We start from the raw sequence: 20,582 nt of genomic DNA, 5'->3' as shown, positions 1-20,582 counted from the left end.
GGATGCGCCGATCCGATATTCATATCGGGTATCGGCTCCGATAGTGCCATTTTTCTCGGATCGGGAATCGGTCAGAGAGAGCCGATCCAAATCAGAGATTTTTGGGGGGTTTTTTCCCGATTGTGCGAATTATTCTGTGTTACTTCTGAAGCCATACGATAGCTTAATGGCAGCTACATATGAATATTTAAGTCCTTACATTAAAGTTCACACAAACTCTTTTCTCCGCTGTGGCTGTCAGTCATTCGTTCAGCCTTTAAACCCTGGTCTCGTTCGGTTACAGCAGTCAGCTCGGTAAAGCTCTCTCCGAGATCATTCTGTGTTCCCATTATACTTGATTTGTAAATACATGTCTATGATTTTGCAAAAAGGACTTTATCTTCTTGCCGGAGTTTAATGTTGTTTTGTTACTTGCTACCGGGTGTCTGTGAGAACAAAACACGGGTGTAGAAAAGACTATAGACTGTTTTTAACGTGCACAGTAACTGAAATTTAAAACTGTTAAAAGAAAGGCTCAATAACTGTTGCACAGATGTAATACACTACGCATCAGTTTCTCTTCACTTTGTGCTTTGCAGTTTTTCACACAAATCGCTTACGATGTGTGCATCCGGTGTGCAGAATGATCAGGAGCTTGAAGCAACACGGCGTCAGGCGCTTCGTGCTCATAGACTGTATAAGTAAACAGTTCATGCTGCACTGTATTTGTTTTGTCCTATCGTATCTATCATACGTTGTTGCCTTATTAAAAAATATGCTATACATTCAAAAGAAATGTATTTTAATTTTATAGTATATACCTGTGTATATAAATACATTCATGAATGTTTTTAATGAATGGATTTTATAATAATACAAATAGCAATGTGTAACATTTTACCATATTTAGTGCAACACTTTTTTGTTCCCCACAAAATATTGTTTTTTTCACTAAATGTTTGGATTTCTAAAATTGTGCACTGATTTTTCTAGAATAACTTTTGCTGCTGAATTATCGTATTCTTATTAAGTAGTCTGTATCTAGTAGATTGTGAAAGAATGATTATCAGTTCCACACAGAGATATATAAATTCTACATTTATTTAAATGAGGGGAAAAAACTTCACTGGTATCGGATCGGAATCGGTATCGGCCAATACTGAACCCTAGGTATCGGTATCGGAAGCGAAAAAGGCGGATCGGAGCATCCCTATTGAATATTTACGATTCGCGATCGGGGCGCCTCCGATGTTCTTCCGAGCAGATTCAGTCGCTCTTAACACGCCTCACACCACAGGAAAATCTGATAAGATAATCTTTAGAACCACCGAGATAATCGGGACATTACCTAGGATTGTCGGAAGGGGAGAAATCGACCCAAAATCAGCCCGATTATCTTGTGGTGTGTACTAGGGATGCACGATATATCGGCCACCATATCGGTATCGGCCGATAAATGCTAATTTTTTCTGTTATCGGTATCGGCCCAATAAGAAAATTTGGCCGATATCTTAAAGCCGATAAATAATGCATTATTTCCTTCAGAGACACTTCAGATGCGCGCTGTTCGTTTGCAGCCTTTTGTGCAATTGTACATTGTAATATTGTGTTTATTTGATGTATATCTGATTTATCTCATATAGAATGCGTTTGGTTAAGTTAAAAGAGCGCTTCAGTTTACCGGTGATCATCTTTAGCTCAGCACACGCAGCTCAAACAGCAGTGCACAACATTAATAACTATGATTGGGAATGTCGTGTATATAAAATTCTAATGAGAACATTATTATAATAAAACATTGTGAATTCTTTGGGTTTAGTTGCCATGTTTCAGCGCGTTGTTATGGGAAGAGCGCATCCACAACAGGATCACACATTCTGACTATAGCATGCAATAACTGCGTCATTTTGTACATATATAAGTTGTAATATTATGTTTATGTTGTATTAATATTAATCTCAGGATGCATTTCCTTGAGTTAAGTAAGCTGCCAGCAAAACGCTTCAGTTTACCGTATTCATTCAGCTCTTCAGTTTCAGCACGCGCAGCTCAAACGGCTGCTGTTTAAAACAGTGGTATTAATTTGTTACTTTTTCAAAATCATTGCATTATTATTAATAACAACCACTTGTATTTTTCTATTATTATTTTCATCAGCAATATGGTTTAGTAATTAAAATCATTTAATTATTGTCCGTGCAGAGGCTATTCCGTATTATTGATCTATGGCGCTTTCATTTTGATTCTTTACATGTGTAATGATGTCCAATGACTTGTTTGCATTATTTATGCATTATTTTATTTGTAAGACTTTTTTATGACTAAATTTGGTAATGGGAGAGTAAAATTATTTTTTAAACATACACCGTTCAAACTAGGCTGCTTATGTTGAAGTGTTCGGGATGTGGTTTTTAATGATGAGACCTTTTTTGTAATCAGGCTCTCAAAAAGTATATAAAAATTTGGATATAGATTTATCGGCCAACATATCGGTTATCGGCTTTCAAAAATAAAGGGTTATCGGTATCGGCCAAAATTTTCATATCGGTGCATCCCTAGTGTGTACCCAGCATTGATGGTATAAATAAGATCATGATCTTAATCATCTTTAACATCCTCCAGGTCCAGGATATCTAATGCTGTCCAAATGTGAATGTCTGTGATTGCTGATATATTGTATCCCAATATATATTTATTTGTCTATCCTGAGCTACCATTCGTGCACTCTTAGTGCATGTTGCAGCTTTTAATATGGAAGGCATCCAACGAAAAAATTATATAATAAAATTAATCAAGGAGAGCCAAATCACCCAAAATTATTTATTTATCATCGCAGGGGATTTTTATTAAGCCCATAAATATGTAAACTGTATTTGTAGTATACTTGGAATGAAATAAATGTATTTCAAATACATTTTGTTATTTATTTTTCACTAGGGCACACAAACCATTTTAATATCAGCATCAGATAGACTACTTTTATTCTTCTGTTATAATGCTCTTTTGTCAGTTTTTGTGCTTAGCAGTAGATATCACTGACTGTCTTTGTATGGAAAAGAACAGCCCAGATACTCTGCGAAATATCTCCTTTTGTGTTTCACAGAAGAAATGATTGTCTTCTGGACAACTGTCAGATCAGCAGTCTTCCGCATGATTGTGTAGCCTAGTGAACCAGACTGAGAGACCATTTTGAAGGTTCAGGAAACCTTTGCAGGTGTTTTGAGTTGATTAGCTGATTGGAGTTTGAGTTGAATTACTGAAATAAATGAACTTTTCCACGACATTCTAATTTATTGAGATGCACCTGTATATTGTATGGGTTTGGAACAGCATAAGGATTAGAAAAAAACGTAATTTCACTTGAGTATCAGATAAACAACTTTAATTCAGAAATCATTTTCAGTGCAGCCATGATCGTTCTCTTCTTATAGGCCGTGAATGTCGGACTCCCGTCTGAGAATCACACATTTTGCCAAGCTGCTCCTCCGTTTGATTCAGCCCGAGGTCCTGTAGAGACGTCTGGACTGGACACAGCAATCAGCCCTTTAGCTGCCATGGAGCCTCCTGTATTTCCAAATGCACCAGTACAGGTTTGTTGAGTCTCATAATAATTGACACTAGTCAATGTTACCTCAGTTGATCTATGTATCTATTCTATGCATACATTACACAGTTCACCATTCAGTTGTTGCACAGACCAAGTTTCCTCCTTCATTAATGTCCTAATTATTTTCTAAACCAGAGCACATCTGTCGTCGGGGAGGATCAGCAGAATATACTACTCGAGGTCCTGAACCATTGTAGGGTAAGAGCATCAGTTCTTCACACGTGCACGTCTGATCAGACTCAAGGTCTTAATAATATTCCACTTTAATGCCGTGAATGAAAATAGTAGCTGATTTGGGATGATGGATGATTTCAGTGGCTTTTTTGCGGTTTGTTACCTTTCAGTTCCTGCATGCAGCAGTGCAGAGGCTTGAGCAGAAGATTGACAGACAGATGTCAAATGAGGTACTGACCTTTAAACTTACTGATCCAGGGCTCAAGAGTAAGGATGACACAACCGACCTAATTTATGCTGTCAATTCAGTTTGCGCGTACATGTTAGAATTATGGATGTAACGATATTATCAATATTGCTATGGCAAAACTGTCTCGATATTATCGTGGTCACATGACGATATGAAACGATAGGTCATAAAAGTGTCGTTTTTAAAATATATTTGCTTTGGGCCGTTATGCTTTGGCACAGTATCTGTCAAACGGACTAAAACTGAAAGCACAATATGGCTTAACCCCTTCATCAAGCGAGTTTTCCTTCCAAATAAAAGCTCTACTGTCGTTTCCCTCAAAATAAATGCTTAAAGTGCAGTATGACTTGCCTACAGCTAGCGGATTACTGCAGTCCAAATTCAAAACATCTCTTTCAAGTGTAGACATTACAATAGGGTAATTACAATACGTATTTCCTAGTGTAAAGCAAAAATAATATACATTTTCATTTATTTTACATTTTCATTTATTTTACAGTGCAATTGTTTTACAATATATGGCTACTGCTGTCATTGTTAGTATTATTATTATTATATTCTAATTTGCTTGCTTCCTAAAACACCAGTGTGAATGTAATTTAGACTGAGACAGTATATCACAAATATAAAGAGGGTCGAGTCCCCTTTAAAGTTCAGGTACAATCAATTCAAGACTTTTTTTCAGACTTAAGTTTTCTTAGTTAAGAAACATGGGTTGGAGCTCTTAATTTTGAACTCTCAAAGTGCATTTGATAGAATAATTTAACTTTAAATATACATAATTTAAATTTATTTCCCTATTCTCTTCACTTGTCTTTTTTTCGTTTTAAATATCGCAATACATATTGTATCGTGAGATTTAGATATCATTACATCCCTAGTTGAAATGATTTACAACCACTATTGCCAAGTATGATGATGAAATTCTTACAAGTATAATTCTCTTCTCTTAAAGCCATTATATGAAAAAAGCTCAGAGATGCTGAAGAATGGTCCAAAGGTTTGTCCATACACCATTTATTCTTGATTAAATTCATTTGGTCTCACCAAAAACAGTTTTGGAGTTGATCAAGACCTTAAAGATTATAGCATAAATTAGTGTGACTAAGAGGAAAAAAAGAGAGTCATGATAGTTCAAGACAAGAAAGTGACTAGGGGACAAAAGTAGACCATAGATTTTCTTCCAGTTTATTATTATTATGCAAAAGAACTCTCAGTAAAGGTACGAGTCACAAAATCTGTGATCAGTTAATATTGTCTTTTCTCTCTTCTTGATCTTTGGGTTTTGTATTACTTTGAAGTAGACTTGTATAATATGGCAGAAAGGAGTTTTCTAACCTATTGTTCACTAGAGTTGGTGTTATGTAAGGTGATAATTGGTGCTGTCAATCGATGAAAAAAATAACTAATTCACACATTTTTCTTTAATTGTGATTAACTGCATATTAATATATATTTATATCGTCATAATTTCACATCAAATCTTCAAATTATGTTGAAACAACATAAAGATGGTATATAAGTATGCGTTTAATGGGATCTTTTTACTAAGTAGTTTACTAATGAAGGCCAGTATCATTGATAACAATACTGCTGCTAGTGTCTCTTTTAAAGGGGTCATATGATGTTGGTAAAAAGAACATTATTTTGTGTATTTGGTGTAATGAAATGTGTTTTGTGCGGTTTAAGGTTCAAAAAACACATTATTTTCCACATACTGTACATTATTGTTTCTCCTCTATGCCCCGCCTTTCTGAAACGCGTAGATTTTTACAAAGCTCATCGGTCTGAAAAGCGAGGTGTGCCAAAACTCGCGTTTGAATCATCAGTGGCAAATCATTTAAATGAAAACGTACTTACGTGAGTCAGAACTGCCGGCATTTTAGTCTAACGTTACTCTCCCAGGAGCAGTAAACGGTCCTCCATAAAATGTGCTGCACACATTTGAATATTTGGGTTGAACTGTTCTGGAACAGTGTTGTAAATGCAACTTAATCACTGATTTCTAGTCGTGTCCTCTTTTGGAAGACCAAACAAAGTAGTTCGGCTTTCACAACGAGAAACACAGCGTCTTCACGACTTGGCGGCGGCGGCAACAATACTACAGCGAGAATAAAAGTTATGCATTCTTTCTTTGCGTGAACATTTGGGTGGCGTTATGCAAATCTTCCCACATAGTGATGTAGACATGTGGGGGCGTGTTAGAACGAGCCGTTTTAGGTAGTCGTGGTTGACTCTTAACTTTTATAAAGAATATCTCTTTGTATTTGAGACTTTAGTCTTTGCAACTTTACAGATCTTCTTTATGCACCAAGAGCTTGTAACACTCCAAAGAGAAAGGAAAACTTGAAATCGCATCATATGACCCCTTTAATTGCATTTTGTCCTCATTTATAGCCATTCAATGTTACAGTATAATTGAAAGCGCTTTTTATTTAAATAGTCTTTGAAAAATATAACTTTAACATTTAAGTCAACTTAAAACAATCTCCACAAGCTATACTTTGTTTATGCATAAACTATAAATTGATTATAGATTAATTTCTATTCAAGCAGCAAAAGGTAATCCGCAAAGTTCAGCGAATTATATCTTTTTCTTTTGTTTTTGGTTTACATCAATGACCTGAGCAGTTGTCACTTTAAAAGAAGCGCCGTCTCTTTAAATCGTGACGCACATGACTCAGATCTGACACACATCCGATTTTCTCCCAACTCTTTACAGTCACTTATAAACTTATTTAAGACCAAATTTATGAGGTAACTCGCCAAAATTCTGTCTTTTTGTTCATTGAAGAGCAAAAGAAAAATGGATGCATACAAATTATTATATATTAAAAGTATTTTTAATGCGTTAAACTGGAAAAAAATAAAATCAATCTCACAATTTTGACATTCCTAGTGATGATGTATCCCATATCTCTCAGAGAAGGGCGTCTCTGCGTGTTGAAGAAAGGCAGCTGTCCTGGTCTTTGGCCCAGAGACTTGATCCACCAGTCCAGAGAAACCCACGCTGGATCCCTCCCTGGAAACGAGGGCTGGACAGGGCGGATCTTCAGCAGGCTGACAACAGCAGCCCTCAGCCGGGCAAACCTCCTGGCGGCGGACGAGGCAGAGGCAGGGGCAGAGGACGGGGTCGCAGGGGGCGCGGTAACGGATCCCAGCGCCAGTCTCAAACTCCTGATCCTGCTTCACTCATGTCAAAGCCCAATGGAGAAGAGGTCTGCACTGCATCCACAGATGACCCCCAGCCGTCCCAGGTAATGAAGGACAGCTCTCCGGCTAACACAGGCTCAAAGCTTCAGCAGAAAAGAAAGAAATCCTTTACTCAGGTGGACGGGGAGGATGAAAATGAACTGGAGAAGATGCCCAAGAGTAAAGAGGCCACACTCGAAGTTCAGGTTGACAGCAAAGGTAGGATGTAAATAAGATTGCCTGAGATGAAGGAATAATCAATTAAAAGTGTAGTTTCATGGCTGCATTTTCAAGTTCTTAGAAATGTAATCAAAGAAGTCGAGTTAAAAAATTCTTTTTTTTTCTTTTTTTTTAGTTTTGATTTACCTTTACTGATAAGACCATCTGGTAAAAATATTAAAGTTGTGATGAAACTGAAGTACTGCCAGATCTTTTCTTCCATATTGTGATGAACATGCGAGTGAACGTGATTAAAAAAAGAAGAAATATAGGGAAGAACTTGGTTTTGTCCATCAGTTGTTGAGATGTAGGCATTACACTCGAACAAATGTGCTGGGATGAGGTTTAAGAGGACTAAATTATTTTATGATTTATTTATTTTTAATATACCATTTGGAAACCTAGGCCCATATTCACAAAACATTTTATTTTACCACTAAGAGTTCTCCTAAATAGCAGTAAAAGTTTTTAGCTAAGAGTTTTCTCTTAAAACCCATTCACAAAGCTGCTGAGACAAACTTTCACTAAGGAATAGACAGAAGTCTTAAGCTAAGAGTAAGGGGGCGGGGCTGACCTCGTTGCTATGGATGATGTCAGAGTGCTTACTAACTATGCCCACAGTGATTGGCTGATAGTCTCTCTAATTAAACAAGTATATGTTCAGCTAATTGTCAGCCTCTTACATGTATGCTTCTCAAAAACGAATAGTGAATATGCATATAAACAGCCTTTTAATTAACAGAGTAGAATAATCATGACTGATAGTAAGACATGCAAACGAAAAAGAAAACCAAACTGGACACTAGAACAGCTGTTACTTCTTGCCCAACTTTTTAATGAAATCAAGGGTATAATCAAAGGAAAATGTGGAGTTGAGAGAACCTCAAAAACCAAAAAAGATGCGTGGGAAAACATCTGTGTGCAAATAAATGCAGCGTGTTTCTAAAATGTTTATGTTCCGAGGCAAATTGCCAGCAACAGCCATTTTAGCCCCGCTGAAAAAAAATAATAGAAACATCTCAGAATTTGTAATGGTTTTATTGGAAATGGTTATAAATTGATTATAGATTAATTTCTATTCAAGCAGCAAAAGGTAATCCGCAAAGTTCAGCGAATTATATCTTTTTCTTTTGTTTTTGGTTTACATCAATGACCTGAGCAGTTGTCACTTTAAAAGAAGCGCCGTCTCTTTAAATCGTGACGCACATGACTCAGATCTGACACACATCCGATTTTCTCCCAACTCTTTACAGTCACTTATAAACTTATTTAAGACCAAATTTATGAGGTAACTCGCCAAAATTCTGTCTTTTTGTTCATTGAAGAGCAAAAGAAAAATGGATGCATACAAATTATTATATATTAAAAGTATTTTTAATGCGTTAAACTGGAAAAAAATAAAATCAATCTCACAATTTTGACATTCCTAGTGATGATGTATCCCATATCTCTCAGAGAAGGGCGTCTCTGCGTGTTGAAGAAAGGCAGCTGTCCTGGTCTTTGGCCCAGAGACTTGATCCACCAGTCCAGAGAAACCCACGCTGGATCCCTCCCTGGAAACGAGGGCTGGACAGGGCGGATCTTCAGCAGGCTGACAACAGCAGCCCTCAGCCGGGCAAACCTCCTGGCGGCGGACGAGGCAGAGGCAGGGGCAGAGGACGGGGTCGCAGGGGGCGCGGTAACGGATCCCAGCGCCAGTCTCAAACTCCTGATCCTGCTTCACTCATGTCAAAGCCCAATGGAGAAGAGGTCTGCACTGCATCCACAGATGACCCCCAGCCGTCCCAGGTAATGAAGGACAGCTCTCCGGCTAACACAGGCTCAAAGCTTCAGCAGAAAAGAAAGAAATCCTTTACTCAGGTGGACGGGGAGGATGAAAATGAACTGGAGAAGATGCCCAAGAGTAAAGAGGCCACACTCGAAGTTCAGGTTGACAGCAAAGGTAGGATGTAAATAAGATTGCCTGAGATGAAGGAATAATCAATTAAAAGTGTAGTTTCATGGCTGCATTTTCAAGTTCTTAGAAATGTAATCAAAGAAGTCGAGTTAAAAAATTCTTTTTTTTTCTTTTTTTTTAGTTTTGATTTACCTTTACTGATAAGACCATCTGGTAAAAATATTAAAGTTGTGATGAAACTGAAGTACTGCCAGATCTTTTCTTCCATATTGTGATGAACATGCGAGTGAACGTGATTAAAAAAAGAAGAAATATAGGGAAGAACTTGGTTTTGTCCATCAGTTGTTGAGATGTAGGCATTACACTCGAACAAATGTGCTGGGATGAGGTTTAAGAGGACTAAATTATTTTATGATTTATTTATTTTTAATATACCATTTGGAAACCTAGGCCCATATTCACAAAACATTTTATTTTACCACTAAGAGTTCTCCTAAATAGCAGTAAAAGTTTTTAGCTAAGAGTTTTCTCTTAAAACCCATTCACAAAGCTGCTGAGACAAACTTTCACTAAGGAATAGACAGAAGTCTTAAGCTAAGAGTAAGGGGGCGGGGCTGACCTCGTTGCTATGGATGATGTCAGAGTGCTTACTAACTATGCCCACAGTGATTGGCTGATAGTCTCTCTAATTAAACAAGTATATGTTCAGCTAATTGTCAGCCTCTTACATGTATGCTTCTCAAAAACGAATAGTGAATATGCATATAAACAGCCTTTTAATTAACAGAGTAGAATAATCATGACTGATAGTAAGACATGCAAACGAAAAAGAAAACCAAACTGGACACTAGAACAGCTGTTACTTCTTGCCCAACTTTTTAATGAAATCAAGGGTATAATCAAAGGAAAATGTGGAGTTGAGAGAACCTCAAAAACCAAAAAAGATGCGTGGGAAAACATCTGTGTGCAAATAAATGCAGCGTGTTTCTAAAATGTTTATGTTCCGAGGCAAATTGCCAGCAACAGCCATTTTAGCCCCGCTGAAAAAAAATAATAGAAACATCTCAGAATTTGTAATGGTTTTATTGGAAATGGTAATGGACACTGTTGGTCTCTATTGGTAACTGGTCGCCTTCTATTGGTGGCTTTTTAAAACCACTAAATCCTAATGGAATATGTCCTAAAGCAAACTACAGAGAACCATTTTTTTTAATGGTTTTAATGGTTAAAAGTTGATGGTTTGTAATGGTATTTATAGTGGAAACCATTACAATTTCTGGATAGGCCTAGTTTGTGGCTTGGTCTTAGTGCCTTAGGAGTCCTCTTCAATAATCCTAACATGTCACAGATTTAGGAGCTAGTTTTAGTGCTAAAACACTTTGTGAAATACTCTTAGTTTCCCAATTGTAAATGTCTTTGCTCAGTCATTCATGTGCTTGGAGTTTGTAATTAAATTTCCAACTCCACCTGAAGGCCATCTTATCTTGCCATGTTGTGAAAAGGTTAAAAGAAATCCTGCCAAATAAACTGCTTCTTGTAAATTACACTATTCACACTGGATTTGGGTGTACAAATATAGGTCAGAACTTTATGAAATAATAATGTATGCCTCCCACATTTTTTACTTTAATGTAACGAAATAGGTATGAATAAATGCAATAAAATGTTTCATTTTCAGTAGATTTTCTAGATCGTGACAAGTTTTTCAAATTTTACTTCAATATTTTTAGTGGATGACATGGATCAGTAAATTCTCTTTTTTTCCTCAGTAATGATCGGAAGCCCCTTGAGGAAGGTGTGGATCCCGCTGTCTGTGTACAAGGAGGTGTTTAAGGAGCTGGAGCCCCAGAAGGCTGTAGTGCCTGTGCTTTACGCTCTCTTCCCCATCAGCACTCTGTCCTGCAGTGCCGTCACAGGAAACCCTGCAAAAGGCATCCAGCAACTCGACCCCAACAAAATAGAAGCCCTTCGAGGTAAATACAGTCTCTTCAAGTACACACGTTTGGGACTGAGGTGGCTCTCTGGACAGGGACTCTAGGAGTAGGCTACAACTAATCAAACTAATATTTTTTTCTTCATATAACAGTCAGTATTAGAAGATGCTGAACCAGAAAATATTGTTCATGAAACTCAAGTGGGATCATACTAAATATCAAGCTATATAAGCTGTATTCTCTTCCTTTATTTATTTTTCTTAAAAGTTTGCATTGAACTTTCAGCTTCGTAACTTTGCAGATATTGTCTATGCTCAAACAGCAACATTACACACTAACGTTAAAAAAGTGAAATCGCAATGAACCACCCCTTTAATAGTTGGAAAGTCATGTTGTGTGTGGGCCTGGGCGATAAAACGGTATCGATATTTATAGACAGTACTCCTTCGATAACGATATAAAAAATGTTCGATATAGTGCACGATATAGGCACGTGCTATGAGTGACGCAGACAGCACACACAAACACGAACATGAGTGCTGTACCTGCCTGTGACGAGGAGATTGTGAATAAAAATTAGTATTAGTGGAATTTAAAATAAACATTTGCATTTGAATGCAAGAATAGTACAATCAAATGTTAGGTGTGCGTCAGGGAGCGTCATCAGTGGTGCGCGAGATGCGGTTATAATGATCTAAGTGACGTTGTAGTTTAATGTTTTGTTAGTCTAGCCCACGAGATGCGCCGCTGCTGCATTATTCATTCAAAATATGAGAGAAATATAGTAGCTCAAAGCTTAGAAGATCCTGATTAGGTTAAAACCGAAACCAAGCCATTCACACAGAACGCATTTTCAGCGCATTTTCTAGATGGACAAATACGACTGCTGCACTCGCGTCTCACACAAGAGATGTAGCCATGCAAAGTTAACAGTTTAAACTTTTAGAAAACACGTCACAAATTTGTAGAGGTTTATTCCTTTTCACTGCGTCTCATATGTTTTTAAATGCAATCTGTGTGAATGGCGCTTCGGCTCTTTGTATTAAGTAATGCATAAACACGTGATGCTGTTTTGTTCATAATTGTTTATGCAATTTACGAAATTCTATTTGATTCATATGAGTTAATTTAGACGTAATGCACGTTTTTTTTATACACCGTCACTTCCTTGCGTTGACAATTTAATGCGCTGCATTATTTTGCTCATGTGGCCTCGGGAGAAAAGACAAAAGTTGAACCTATTTAATCTGCTTATAAAACATTAGAAATCACATATTTGTTTAATTTTTATTTTGTGTTTGACTGTTAAACAAAAAAATATTTGTCGTTTGTCTCAATAAGTTGAGCTAATTTTAAAAAATACAGTGGTTACATGTAAAAAAAATAAAAATGATATTACTCTTTGATTTACAAAAAGTTATAAAAATGTCAATAATTATCGATACCGAACATTATTATACATTATATCGTTGATACATTTTTTTGCTATATCGCCCAGCCCTAGTTGTGCACAAAAAAAAGTGTTTAGTCATTGCTCCGAAAAGGCTTTAATTATTTTTTATGCATTGGTGCATAAACGTTTAAGGGAGAATTTGAAAATCTGGGTTTTTTTCAGCCCAATTTAGTCCCAGATTTGATTTGTGTGCCATTACCCTTATTAAATGGCATAGAAGTATTTATAGTTTTCAATTAGTATTTTATTTTATTCCTGTATGTACGCTCAGAGTTTCTTGCTGAGATGTACCCACAGTTTGACGTCGGCGTGAGGGGCGTGTCGTGGGCACAGTGTCTTGGAGTGATAAACAACATCACCAAAGACCTCAAGAAACAAGCGGAAAAAACATCACATCGGCCAACAGAGGTGCGTTTCTCCATCAGGCCTGCTAGTTCTCTGCTAGCACTTATTTTACCTTCAACATTTTTTTCTTCATTCAATAGTTTTAAGGGCCATAAACACTTCGATTAAACAGTGCTACTGTGCTTTATTTCAGGTCGGTTACACAAGAAATGATTGTTCATACTCTTGAGGATCTGACACTCATACTGAATGTGCAACGATGTAACCAGTTTTATTCACTTCAATCAATCGTCTGAACTGATACAGTGTTCATAACTGAAGTGCAAGTCCCTGTTTTGACAACAGCTGTCTTTTGTTCTCTCTTCTATAGCTGCTAAGTTTCAATGGAGAGAAAGGTTTTGGATGTGTAATATATTAACAATTCCTTTATTCTTAATAAATCCATATATTAACCTTTTTTTTTTTTTTGTTTGTTTAAACATCTATATATTAATGTACATTTTATTGCCAAATAAAGTCTTTTTCAGTTTTCCTGTTGTAAATGATAAATAATATCAAAGTAATAAGAACCAGTATAAATCACAAATTAAATACTAGTAACACATTCTAGAAAAACACCCAGTAACAGCTACTGACAGCATTTCTTGACACAAACAGTCACTGTGTACAAACAAAGGTTTCACCTCCGTATCACAGAGCCGTTTTGATCGGATACTCGGCACTAGCGTATCCCTCTCTTGATGCCCATCTTGCGCTCATATCGAAACTTGCGGATGGTGCTGTTTATAGCACCTACGCAAACCTTCCAGTCGCTTCCGTCTTCCTCCAGCCTCATCCAGGGGAAACGCTCCAGCAGGTGCTCTGAAGAAGAGCAGGAACAGAGAACTAGTCCTTATTCAAAGCTACCTCTTTTCCACCATCCAAAGTTGCCGACTACAGTGCCGCCGAGCAGATATCTCACCTCGGAGCGCGGAGATCTTGTTGTGGTCGAGGGCCTGAATGCCGCGCCGCACCCCGCCGTACACGTTACTGCGCACCAGCACATCCTCTGGGAAGATGAACTTAATCAGGTATCGAGCGATGAGCTCAGGACGTGTTCGCAGATGTGCTGCAGACAAGGCAAACTCGGGAACCTTCACATCCCGATGAGGGGGTCCGAGATACACTGGAAACCAGAGGAAAATAAGAATAAGAGCGTAATATCTGGGCACAATAAATACAGGGCTTAAAGTTCTCCGGCACTGTGCCGGATCTCCAGCGTGCAGTGTGAAGGGAACCGACTGTGCATTTTCAATAATAAACCCATTTCCAGAAACATGCTTTTGTTGTTGCGCTATTTTTTTGTTTTCTGAAGCAACTGGTGAATATCCTGGTTAATGCACATTTCAGTCTATAAGAATAATCAGCCTACACTACCACTAGTCAAAGGTTTTTGAACTGCAAGATTTTTAATGTTTCTTAAAGAATTATCATCTTTTCATCCAAGCCTTTGGATTATTTGATCCAAAATGCACCAAAAGCAGTAACATTTTGAAATATTTTTACTATTTAAAATAACTGTTTTCTATTTTAAAATGTAATAAAATGTTGTGATCAAAGCTGAATTTTCAGCATCATTAGGGAGTTGGCAAAAAAAATGTTCATAAGTTTGTAGGTACAGACATCTGTTGTGGCCGTTCTTGGCCGTTTTTATGAGGCTTTTTTAATAGTGTTCATATCGATATCGGAATTATATCGTATCGACCAAAATTAAGAAATATATCGTGATATAAATTTTGGCCATATCGTCCAGCCCTATCTCAACCAAACTAACATTACTAGCCAATCAGAATATTTTGCTCTTATAAACACGAGACTCAAATCGCAGCCCTGATGAATGGAAAAGCGCGACAAAAAGCTGCGAGGCGCAATGGTCAAAGATGTCCATATAGCGCATAGGCCTATTTACATAGAAAAACTAATTAAAAAGCAGCGGAGCTTTGTAAACCGCTCAGAGTAATCACGTCATCTCCATAAGAACGATATGATCACCAGAACAAATTTACCGGGATTTTTGAAAAGGTGCTGTTCACACATGAGCTCTTAATAGTAATTTACCAGTGAAGACTATGTGTGACGTCACTCTTCCTCTGCGTTTGCTGTGCATTTGAATTGCTTAACGTTCATCTGGGAAAAGTGCATTATCTCACTAGATTTGTAACGCAAATCATTTAAACTTTTGCCAATACAGGAGAATACATCAACCTATTTCTAAATATACATTTATATTTTAAATCCATTTATTATTATTTACATCACGATATCAAAATAAAAGTTTCTGAGTTTGCATGTGGCCAAATATATAAAATTTAATGGATTTAAACATCGTTTAATCACGCTGTAAAGTGAAACGTCACCAGGCCATTGGTGCCCTCTCCAGGTATTTGTTGTAAGACATAATGTACTTAAGTTGGTTATGTTCATATTATGTGTATAGGAATATTACATTATGTATTTTAACAGTGTGGTTCAATAAAACCATGTAATTACTTGTTTTTGATATTTTATTTGAGCCAATTATTATTGCCTCATCGTTAGTTTATATATAGCCTAAATATTCATACTAAAGCCTCGATTTCACTTAGGTCTGTTTAATTACTCAATTGTCAAAATAATCAGATTACTTGATTACCAAAATAATCATTAGTCACAGTTAAATAATCTAGGGTCAAAATACAACTGCATTGTTTTACTTTTTGTAATTAGAAGACAAATATTTTGTCATTGAAAATTTCTTAAAAATAGTATTAAAATTCTCGTTCTAGTGAACCAAGTATCTGTATTTTGTCTCATCTCGTGAGCTAGGTGTATTGTCACACCCTAGTGTCGATAAGCGGTGATATAGCTCGTAATTTTCCAAGTGTATGATATAGCTTTCATTCTTCAGGTCAACCATGTATTGTACGGCATGTATGGCAATTATTTTGTCGATATCAAAGTATTAACTATTTTCACAAGCTGTGTGTAAATAGTGGCACATTTACCACAAAACCGGTCATACGGGTCAATTTTTTGAAATTGATGATTCATACATCTGAAAGCTGAATAAATAAGCGTTCTATTGATGTATGGTTTGTTAAGATCGGACAATATTTGGCCAAGATACAACTATCTGGAATCTGAGGCTGCAAAAAAAAATCTAAATATTGAGAAAATCACATTTAAAGTTGTCCAAATGAAGTTCTTAGCAATGCATATTACTAATCAAAAATTAAGGTTTGATATATTTACGGTAGGACATTTACAAAGTATCTTTATGGAACATGATCCTTACTTAATACCCTAATGATTTTGGCATAAAAGAAAAATTTATAATTTTGACCCATACGATGTATTTTTGGCTATTGCTACAAATATACTCGTGCTATTTATGTTTTTGTGCTCCAGTGTCACATATATGCTGTGCATCTACCCTTCTTTTAGTGTGGAGAGATAGCGGTTTCCATAAAATTGACATTCATGATTTCAATTTCAGTTGTGCTTTATTTATCCATTTCCTAAAGACACTCTCATCAATGCCATCATAACACGACTTTTGACAAACATGCAGTTTTTTTTTTTTAAAGTTGTCAATCAAGCAAGATTCAAATTTGATCTCCAAGCCCAGCCCTATAATGGGAAGTACGTTTCATTCACAGATGTGATGTTTCAGTCGGCACTGACCGTTGGTTGACTCCCAGTCTGTGGGCATGTTGTGATCTTCTGTGCTGTGGCTCATCAGTGTTTCCTGCTGTTTCTGCTCCGTGTCGCTGTCGGACAGTTCAACATCAATCTCTGCCGCTGCTGCACACGTAACCGCTGTATGTGCCGACTCTGTCCTGTTCTCAAGGTTTGCTCTTTCCTGTACCTTTAGCTGTAAAGGAAACGTATCTTAACTTTTGCTAACAAATACTGTTCCAAGAAGAGTCTTGTATGATTTATGGTATTTGACAAATAACATGCTTTTTAACATCTTTTAGTATAAAATGTGTAGCTGTCATGTAAATGAATGAACAAAATGCAAAAATCCAAAAACGGGATGAATAATAGCGTATCACACATTGCTGTCACTACCACGTCAGGTACTCCGATACAGACATGATCAATGCAAACTTGCTTTGTAGAGAACACTTTTGCTTGAAACGGGCAGAAAAGCAAAAGTAATAATAATAATAGTTAAAGATAAGCGTGGACAACTGTCAATGGGATCCATGCATTTGGGAGAAAGAGGTGGAAATAACCACATTTGCCAGTGCAGTGGAAGTGCTGCAGATAAAACTTGTCAAATGATTTTAACTACAAAAAAATCAAAGTATTTTGTCATTTTACATTTCATGAACAGAAAGAAAAAAGGTCTGAGTGGTGATGAGTTGTTGTACAGTGTAGTTTAGTGTTGTGCACTGTTAGGAGAGTGTGGGTGTTGTGATGAACCCATCAGTTTTTGCTAAAGTTACAAAAGTGTTACTTTTATTCTGACCTTCCGTGTCTTGTCCATGAACCGATAGTAGCGGGCCGTCGAGTTGATTACAGACAGACACATTTTCCAGTCCTTGCTTTTCTCATGAAGGTCAAATTTTAGGTATCTCTTTACCGCCCACTCTGTGGAGATCCACACATTGTTAAAACTAGCAATGTTCATGCTGCTCTGTAAACTGCATCAGATATTAATATAGAAAGCTGAGCAAAGTCATGTATAGTCTTAATTAAAATTATAGCCTTTGAAACTAATAAAATCACTGGCACGGTGTTGATTAAACGGCTTATCGAAAAGTCAGTTCTGCTTTTTAAATTGAAATCAAATTGTTTAAATGTGTAAAAACAACAGAAAAGGCACATCATACAGAGAATCATCCAGTTCTCAAATATCTGTCCAGCTCACCTCTGATGGCACCGATCTTGTTTGGGTCGAGTCTCTTTAGGCGTCTCTTTGTGTTTCCAGTGGTGCTGCTTTGAGAGAGTTCCTCCGCTGTGAAGATGTTTCTCGACAGGTACCGCACCGCCGCACTGGGTCGTGCCATTTTCCCAGCCCTCTGTAGGATACAGTTCGAGAGGAACACCTTCCTGTCAGAGCCGCCCAGACAACCTACAAAAGCAGAAACAGACACAATTGGCAGCATTAATATAAATTATTGCTGCATGGTTCATTGTTCTGGAATAAAATCATTCACTAGCAATTTAGTGAGTTTTAGCCTTATAGTAACGGATTACCCAAAATGAAAATGAGCTGAAAATGTCCTTGCTCTCAGGCCATCCAAGATGTAGTTGAGTTTGTTTTTTCTTCAGATTTGGAGAAATGTAGCATTGCATCAGTGTCTCGGCAATGGATGCTCTGCAGTGAATGGGTGCCGTCAGAATGAGAGTCCAAACAGCTGATAAAAACATCACAATAATCCACAAGTAATCCACACCTCTCCAGTCCACCCGTTAACGTCTTGAGAAGTGAAAAGCTACATGTTTTTAGCTTCAAACTTTGCTTCTGGCTAAAATACGAGTACTCTATCCATAATATTGCTTTCTGCATTGATAAGTTGTCAGGAGAAAAATATGCACAGATCAAGCACTGTTTACGAGCAAACAACAGTCTAAAACGGTTCTAAACAAGTATGCGGGTGGATTTTGATTTGAGAGGACTTTTTCACTGAAGGAAGCATTATTATGGATTATGGTTATGGATTTTGGCCAGACGTTTAAAGTTAAAATCTCTGTTTCTTATTATTGTGATGTTTTTATCAGCTGTTTGGACTCTCATTCTGACGGCACCCATTCACTGCAGAGGACCCATTGGTGAGCAAGTGATGCAATGCTACATTTCTCCAAATCTGAAGAAAAAACAAACTCAACTACATCTTGGATGGTCTTAAATGGCCTTAGGGTGATTTAAATTTTTGTGTGAACTATTGCTTTATACTTAACTATACTCTCTGAAAGCAAGTGCAGGATGTTATTCTTCCCAACTAAGTAAATTTCTCTTGTTTTAAAGGAACGAGACTCTCTTACTCGTATTTGTCAGATCTGCAGTTGAAGCACGGTCACTGATCTCTGAGCTTACTTCAGCTGGTCTCTTCACCCGCTCAAGATGCTGCATTAGACTCATTTTATTCCTGCTGAAAGCTTCTTGTGTTGTGTGTGTTGGCGCAGTGGTCTTGACCGAGATGCGGGACTGGCTCTGGATAACAAGTCGAGGAGGGCTGGGCACCTCTGGGCCGGGGGAGAGTGTAGGAGGTTTCCTGCTCTCCACAGATTGAAGGGGAGACGTAGAGGAAATATGAACGAGGTGGGGCATAGATGCTTCAGAACCGATCAAGGTTTCAGACTTGGCCTGGCAGCTGTCTCTGTAGCTGGATGACAAGTACATCCTCTAAAATGAGAGGGAGGAAGTGAAGGAGAAAGTTAAATTATGGTAAAAACAGATTTTTTTTTTTAGGTGCAGGATTATAGTTAACTAAAACGATTTAAAAAAGTTAAATCAAATAATTACTTAAACTTTAACTGAAATTAAATTTATTTCAGCTAGTTGCCAAGGCGACGTTTCTGATTTTCATTTAGTTTAGCATGAAGTTCTTAAATGACTAAAGCTGAGAGAAAAAAAAACACATAGTATTCAACTAATGTGATCATATATTAATGAAAATCAAACTATATAATAATAATAATGATATGAATAATCTTTTGGTTTTCATCCATTAAATTCCATATAGAAAATTAGATATTCAAATATTAATTATTTATATTTATTATTATGAATTATAAAATATTCAATTCAATTGATTATCAGTAGTCACTACCACAAGTTTATTTAAAGGGGGTCACGAACTGAGAATCCAAAATTCCCTTCATCCCTTGGTCAAAGGTCATTGTGCAATAAAAACATCCTGTAAATTTCAGGAATCAAAACTTTCTAGCTAGTCTAAAAACAGCTTATATTAAAGGCAGTCTGCCAAAACAACAGCTTGTGGAATGTACGACTCTATGATGTAATAGTGGGGATAAGCACCGCCTCCGCAGAAGACGACAACGCCTGCTTCAACATTACTGCCTGTTTAGCCCATAGACTGTATAAAAACATGGACGTAGTGTCCGTGACGTCACCCGTAGGTTTCTGAAGAGCGGTTTTGAAGCTCAAAGTGGGCGGAGCCAGCTGTCGCCATCTTGGCAGCACGTCACCGCGCGTCACTCCCGGATAATCAAAAATGGGCAAAGAGGCGGGAGCGGGTTGCTGAAGCCACGCCCACCTAGCTCAACGCCGGTGACCGCAGCGGCAATCCACCTGTCACTCAAGTGGCCACGCCCTTAATTATGCAGAACTTTAAGGCTTAATAAAATTTCAACGGATGAGTTATAAAAAAAAATTCACCCCCTTCACAGTTGTCATGAAGGGCAAAATTAGCTATATAGACCAATATAATTTTTTGTACCAGGCTGTAAAAAAAAAATTCTGCTGTAAAGTTGGCCATTTTAACATGGGGAGTCTATGGGACTGACTCCCTTTTGGAGCCAGCCTCTAGCGGCCAGTC

The 20,582-nt window shown here is 37.4% G+C and overlaps 2 protein-coding genes across 5 annotated transcripts in view; one reads left to right on the top strand and one right to left on the bottom strand.

The window, feature by feature from the left end:
* LOC107558914 (uncharacterized) overlaps positions 1 to 13,491 on the top strand; it is a 21,665-nt gene extending 8,174 nt beyond the window's left edge. Inside the window, exons 3-10 of one of the 2 annotated variants that reach the window (XM_016242615.1) lie at positions 3,411 to 3,569; positions 3,722 to 3,784; positions 3,931 to 3,990; positions 4,966 to 5,010; positions 6,935 to 7,421; positions 11,088 to 11,291; positions 12,977 to 13,113; positions 13,244 to 13,491. In XM_016242615.1, the coding sequence (XP_016098101.1) occupies positions 3,411 to 3,569; positions 3,722 to 3,784; positions 3,931 to 3,990; positions 4,966 to 5,010; positions 6,935 to 7,421; positions 11,088 to 11,291; positions 12,977 to 13,113; positions 13,244 to 13,279 (1,191 nt within the window). In that variant the 3' untranslated portion in view covers positions 13,280 to 13,491. The remainder of the gene's footprint in view (positions 1 to 3,410; positions 3,570 to 3,721; positions 3,785 to 3,930; positions 3,991 to 4,965; positions 5,011 to 6,934; positions 7,422 to 11,087; positions 11,292 to 12,976; positions 13,114 to 13,243) is intronic. The other variant, XM_016242616.1, reaches the window with a different exon arrangement.
* A 150-nt stretch (positions 13,492 to 13,641) lies between these two features.
* Positions 13,642 to 20,582, bottom strand: part of LOC107558912 (BEN domain-containing protein 2) — a 13,909-nt gene continuing 6,968 nt past the window's right edge. For all 3 annotated transcript variants that reach the window (XM_016242612.1, XM_016242613.1, XM_016242614.1), the window contains 6 exons: positions 19,066 to 19,426; positions 17,948 to 18,151; positions 17,546 to 17,667; positions 16,753 to 16,942; positions 14,012 to 14,215; positions 13,642 to 13,911 (listed from right to left, as the gene is read on the bottom strand). In XM_016242612.1, the coding sequence (XP_016098098.1) occupies positions 13,772 to 13,911; positions 14,012 to 14,215; positions 16,753 to 16,942; positions 17,546 to 17,667; positions 17,948 to 18,151; positions 19,066 to 19,426 (1,221 nt within the window). In that variant the 3' untranslated portion in view covers positions 13,642 to 13,771. The remainder of the gene's footprint in view (positions 13,912 to 14,011; positions 14,216 to 16,752; positions 16,943 to 17,545; positions 17,668 to 17,947; positions 18,152 to 19,065; positions 19,427 to 20,582) is intronic.

Source organism: Sinocyclocheilus grahami, unplaced genomic scaffold (assembly GCF_001515645.1).
Source record: "Sinocyclocheilus grahami isolate Dianchi unplaced genomic scaffold, SAMN03320097.WGS_v1.1 scaffold666.1, whole genome shotgun sequence".
NCBI classification, from domain to species: Eukaryota; Metazoa; Chordata; class Actinopteri; order Cypriniformes; family Cyprinidae; genus Sinocyclocheilus; species Sinocyclocheilus grahami.
The sequence above is the reverse complement of the archived record's forward strand: the minus strand, read 5'-3'. Positions and strand labels throughout refer to the sequence as shown.